Source organism: Podarcis tiliguerta, assembly GCF_965153285.1.
Source record: "Podarcis tiliguerta genome assembly, chromosome: 14".
Lineage (NCBI taxonomy): Eukaryota > Metazoa > Chordata > Lepidosauria > Squamata > Lacertidae > Podarcis > Podarcis tiliguerta.
In genome coordinates this window covers 10,443,834-10,449,833 of record NC_139547.1, presented here as the reverse complement: position 1 = coordinate 10,449,833, position 6,000 = coordinate 10,443,834, and the positions used below count along the sequence as shown (strand labels likewise).

At 52.8% G+C, this 6,000-nt stretch overlaps 1 protein-coding gene across 1 annotated transcript in view; it reads left to right on the top strand.

Moving 5' to 3' along the window:
* AP3B2 (adaptor related protein complex 3 subunit beta 2) overlaps positions 1-6,000 on the top strand; it is a 55,069-nt gene that overhangs the window by 35,056 nt on the left and 14,013 nt on the right. The window contains exons 19-22 of the mRNA XM_083414324.1: positions 2,079-2,122; positions 2,915-3,187; positions 4,010-4,085; positions 5,816-5,922. Coding sequence (XP_083270450.1) covers positions 2,079-2,122; positions 2,915-3,187; positions 4,010-4,085; positions 5,816-5,922 — 500 coding nt within the window. The remainder of the gene's footprint in view (positions 1-2,078; positions 2,123-2,914; positions 3,188-4,009; positions 4,086-5,815; positions 5,923-6,000) is intronic.

The following is a 6,000-nucleotide window of genomic DNA, read 5'->3' as shown; positions in this document are numbered from 1 at the left end:
TACACAGAGCAGTTTGTTGTCGATTTTTGGGGTATTTTTTATAAGAAGTGAATGTTCTAAGGCACTTTGGGTGCAGCTCACTGTGGAAAAGCAGCATATAAACTCAACGAATTACCGTATTTTCGTCCTATAGGGCGCACCGGCCCATAGGACGCACCTCGTTTTTTGGGGGGGGGAAATGAATAAAAAAAAATTATTTCCCCCCCTCAGCTGCGGCTGCCGCCCCAAGCCTTGCGGACCACCCGCCAGAAGCACGGGGAGCCCTCTGGAGGGCTCCCCGTGCTTCGGGCGGGAGGCTGCCGCCCCAAGCCTCGCGCACTCGGCGGGACCTCCCGTCGGGCGCGCAAGGCTTGCGGACACGCGCCCGAAGCACGGGGAATCCTCTGGAGGGCTCCCCGTGCTTCGGGCGGGAGGCTGCCGCCCCAAGCCTCGCGCGCTCGGCGGGACCTCCCGTCGGGTGCGCAAGGCTTGCGGACACGCGCCCGAAGCACGGGGAGTCCTCCGGAGGGCTCCCCGTTCTTCGGGCGGGAGGCTGCCGCCCCAAGCCTCGCGCGCTCGGCGGGACCTCCCGTCGGGCGCGCAAGGCTTGCGGACACGCGCCCAAAGCACGGGGAATCCTCCGGAGGGCTCCCCGTGCTTCGGGCGGGAGGCTGCCGCCCCAAGCCTCGCGCGCTCGGCGGGACCTCCCGTCGGGTGCGCAAGGCTTGCGGACACGCGCCCGAAGCACGGGGAGTCCTCCGGAGGGCTCCCCGTGCTTCGGGCGGGAGGCTGCCGCCCCAAGCCTCGCGCGCTCGGCGGGACCTCCCGTCGGGCGCGCAAGGCTTGCGGACACGCGCCCGAAGCACGGGGAATCCTCTGGAGGGCTCCCCGTGCTTCGGGCGGGAGGCTGCCGCCCCAAGCCTCGCGCGCTCGGCGGGACCTCCCGTCGGGTGCGCAAGGCTTGCGGACACGCGCCCGAAGCACGGGGAGTCCTCCGGAGGGCTCCCCGTGCTTCGGGCGGGAGGCTGCCGCCCCAAGCCTCGCGCGCTCGGCGGGACCTCCCGTCGGGCGCGCAAGGCTTGCGGACACGCGCCCAAAGCACGGGGAATCCTCCGGAGGGCTCCCCGTGCTTCGGGCGGGAGGCTGCCGCCCCAAGCCTCGCGCGCTCGGCGGGACCTCCCGTCGGGTGCGCAAGGCTTGCGGACACGCGCCCGAAGCACGGGGAGTCTTCCGGAGGGCTCCCCGTGCTTCGGGCGGGAGGCTGCCGCCCCAAGCCTCGCGCGCTCGGCGGGACCTCCCGTCGGGTGCGCAAGGCTTGCGGACACGCGCCCGAAGCACGGGGAGTCCTCCGGAGGGCTCCCCGTGCTTCGGGCGGGAGGCTGCCGCCCCAAGCCTCGCGCGCTCGGCGGGACCTCCCGTCGGGCGCGCAAGGCTTGCGGACACGCGCCCGAAGCACGGGGAGTCCTCCGGAGGGCTCCCCGTGCTTCGGGCGGGAGGCTGCCGCCCCAAGCCTTGTGAGCCCGTGGGAACTCCCACAGGGCTTGCAAGGCTTGCGGATAGCTTCCTGAAGCCTGGAGAGCAAGAGGGGTCGGTGCGCACCGATGCCTCTCGCTCTCCCGGCTTCAGCGAAAGCCTGCATTCGCCCCATAGGACGCACGCACATTTCCCCTTCATTTTTGGAGGGGAAAAAGTGCGTCCTATGGGGTGAAAAATACGGTACATGGCATTAGATGCAGATGAAAAGAGGCAGTTTTGAACACCCATTTTTAGGGCATGCTGTGTCCAAATAAAATAAAATAAAAGTTCCAGACAGACAGAGCCATATCCAAGAAAGTCATTCTATTAGCACAGGGGTGAGGAAGCTCTGGTCCACTGTTCAGTCTTGGCTCACCAGGGGGTGCAAGTTGGCCTGCAAGGCCATTTCCCCCAAACCATACCCACCTGTCCATCAGCTGATGACACTGGGTGATGTCGGATGATGGACAAGAGGGATGGGGTTCAATCCTGCTGCTTGGCACTTTGGCAGAACATTCCCTACAGAGGGCACACTGGTGAAGCAGATCCTTACAGCCAGCAGGATTGAATCTTCTCCTTATCAGCCAATGAGCAGAGAGTGCAGCTCTGCAGTGCTCAGCTTGGACAGGTGGGTGGGACCATGCATCCTTTAGTCACCTGATGTCATTGTGGTGTCAGAAGATTGACAGGTGGCTGGCCCCTCGTCGTCTAGTGCCATCTTCTCTTGGGCTTCAGGCGGCAGAATGCCTTGAGCAGACACTGCATGCCTGCACACCTGTGTGTTTGTGTGCGTACACAAGTACAGACATGCAGATTGATCTATGCACCTAGTAGAATAAGGACATTGAAGAGTGAGTTGGTAAAATGGAGTGTACCACTCCAGACCGCAAGTGGGTGGTACCAATGCTCTCCTATGTGTTGGTATGGTTAAAAAACACACAGACCTTTGTTCATGTTGAGCATTAGCATCCGAGGAACTAACTGGGAAGAGATCCGTACAAGTAGCTGCTGAGTGAGTTGCTGGAGAATTTGGACCAATGACATTGCAGTATGCGGATCAGCAGAATCTCCAACCCCCTACTGCACCCCAAGAAGCAGGAGGCCCCAGAGAAACTGCCTAAGGCTGCACACATGCCATACACTTTAATAATAATAATAATAATAATAATAATAATAATAATTTATTTATACCCCGTCCTCCCCAGCCAAGACTGGGCTCAGGGCGGCTAACAACCAATAATAAAAACAAGTTGATTAAAATACAATTTAAAAAGATTAAAATACAGCATTAAAGCATTAGGATGCAGCCTCTTCACAGGAGGAGAAAGGAAAAAGAAAGAGGGGGAGGGAATCAAACTGATTCTTAAGGTCCTCCATGACTTGAAGCATGTGACATAGTTGGTTAAGGGTGCTGTGAGGGGCAAACTGCAGATCCCAGGATTCATGTGCTTTAAATATATGGAGTGCATGCAGCCTAAGCCTCAGTTGGCTTGGTTTTTTCTTTCTTTCTAATAACACCAGTGAGGAGGATGAGGAGGAAGAGCGGAGCAAGAAAAAGGTGCCGGCTATGAAAAGGGGCTCAGAATCCTCGTCTGAGGAGGGCAGCCCATCCGAGAGCAGCTCGTCGGGGTCTGATTCTGGCTCCGAAGCAGAGGAACCCCACTTGGAGAAGGAAGTGAAAAAGAAAAGGACGGTGAGTGGTGTGGGGTCATGAAATCTGCCAGCTCCGGTGTCTTTTTGGTGCAGCCACTAAGCTTGGTCAGTCCTCACTGGGCAATTTTATGGGCTCGCCCCTTTCTAAGAATGATTTGTTCCCCCAAGCCTGTTCAGGCCTCCCTTACTGGCAAAACCTATTTGGTGTTTGCCAACTTTCTGACTAGTTGCAGGACCTTAGCCAGACCTAGCAGAGTAAATGCAGAATCCACGGAAGCAACTGGCGACTTGGCTGCAGACAGGATGGACGAAGCAGGAACCAGGAACTTGTAGTTAGGTGTTTATTATATACAGTGGACTATTTACAGGAACAGAACACGGATCTTTTGCTAGCTCTCTCTGACACGACTCACAACTCCTACACTGACACACAGAACTCTGAACACTGAACTAACACATTCCAGTTAGTAGGCCATTAATTATCACTTCCTTGAGAGAGCTTGACCAATCAGGGAGTTGTCTCCATGTCTCTGTTATCACCAGGCAGACTTACTCCTTCACATGACCTTCTGGCTGTCTGCCAAACCTTAATTGACTCTGTGTGAGTAGCTGCACGTACACAGTTTCCCAACACCCCTTTTGTGCCTGGATGGTGCTGTTTTGGCTGTATGAGGACTGGCACTCAAAGAATCAGAGTTGGCTATTAGTAGCATATAATATGTTGGCTTCAAGTGGCGAGTGACATGGATGAGTATGAAGAGTGTTGTGCCTGGCAGAATTGACTGGGTTTAGGACTGGCTGTGCCAATGCAGAAAACACAAAGTTAACGCTTTCCTAATTTTTCCTCTGCCTTGTCTTTCAGCCTCCCAGCAGCAAACCTGCTCCAAAAGCCCCCAAGAAAGGGGTAAAGGAGATTTCCTTGCTCGACCTGGATGACTGTAAGTGTTGCCCCCTTAACAGTTTCCTCCTTCCCAGGAAACACTGGGAATTGTAGCTCTGTGAGGGGCACAGGGGGTCTCCTAAAAACTCTTAGTCCCCTTAAGAAATTACAGTTCTCAGGATTTTCTGGGGGAAGCCATGACTGTTAAAAGAGTAATGATACTGCTTTCAACATATAGTATGGATGGGGCCTAAAAGTTCACCTGGTGCCACTGGTTTCCAGAATTAGCACTATTTTTGTTACTGAGTATTTAAAATAGTATTTTAATCATTCATTTCATAGTTGTAAACCATTTTGCCCTGTAAGTGGTATGTAAACAATAAAATAAATGAACATTCATGGTCAGAATCACAGGACATGTTTAGGAGCTTAACCCAGTGTTTCTCAAATTTGGGTCCCCAGCTCTCTTTGGACTACAACTCCCATCATCCCTGACCACTGGTCCTGCTAGGTAGGGATGATGGGAGTTGTAGTCCAAAAACAACTAGGCACCCAAGTTTGAGAAACACTGGGCTTAACTTATTCCCACCGTACCATGGTCCCAGCAAAACTCTTCCCCTTCCCCTGACATTGATCATAACAGATGCTGCTGTTGACCCCTTCTGCACCTGGGGAAATCATTTCCATTTTAATGGTGGATTTGAATCCTGAGATTACAGAAAATGCAGCCAAGGATCTTGCTTTAGTCAAAAACGTATTTTTAGAAAACTATTTCTGCTTATTCGTGGGTTTTGTCATATTTTGCTTTTAAAAGGTACAACTTGTGTGCAGGTATATTTAGTTTTTCCCAGTGCTGAGGCTCTCTTGATAAAGCTTGTGCTGTGTTTGGTGTCCATGGCCTGTAGACCAAATAAGCTGAAACCCAGATTAGCTATTGACATCAAAAACTCCTGCGTTAAATAGCAGCTGGGAAGTGGAGAGGTTTGCATCAAGGACACAGTGTGGGCGACAGGCTCGACACACCTGCAGCTCTGATCCTGATTTGGGGGGTGGGTGGGGGAAAGTGTTGTGATAACTATTTTTAGAAGAGCAAAAGCAGAGAAATTAAATGCATGCATGCCTCCTCTAATTTGGGAAAGGGATGTAGTTCTCTGGTGATAGAAGATCCCAAATTTAATCCTCAGCATCCCCAGGTAGGTTAGGGCTGGAAACATTCTTCTTGGAAATCCTAGCTGAGCTAGATGGACCAATGATCCAACTTGCTATGAGGCAACAAGTTCCTGTGTTGTCCTGAGACTGGTATGAATAATTGTTTTCAAAGAAGATCACCTGCTGTGAATTCACTCTGGGTCCTTTGTCACTGGGAGGAAGCCTGTCTCTGCAGAGATGCAGCAGGTGGCGACTTCTTCTGAGGTCAAGTTATGCTTAGCAGGTCTGTCTGCAACTGGATCATTCAACAACTCCTGGTAGAGAGAGGCAACTGTTACACAGCAGCATATTGGAGCCTCATAGGGACCCATGCTTAAATTCATGTTCTGTGCCCTGGCCAAAGTTTTGGAATGACTCCTTTACAGGTTGCCATAGAGCAGGTGATCTGTCCATGGTGCTGGAAAGACTTTTTTTGTATACTGTGCGCGCACACGTTCGCATCTGACTCTAGACACTTTTCTTTTTTCCCCATAGAGCAGGTCTTGTTGACTTGCCATTCTCTCTTCCCAACCCAAATTGTGAAAGGTCCAGACCTAGAAGTTCATTAACGCCTTTGTTTCCTGCTTCTCTGCCCCACAGTCACACCCCCTCCCCCACAGCCAGTTGCCTCCAGCCCCGCAGTTTCCACCAGCCTAGTGACTGACCTGGAGGGCCTCACCCTGACTGACACTTCTCTAGCGGCTGCTGTAAGTGATCTCAGTTTATTTATATCTCTCTCAATTTATCTGTCTACCTTTTTAGATCTTCTCTTTCCTCCAAGAATC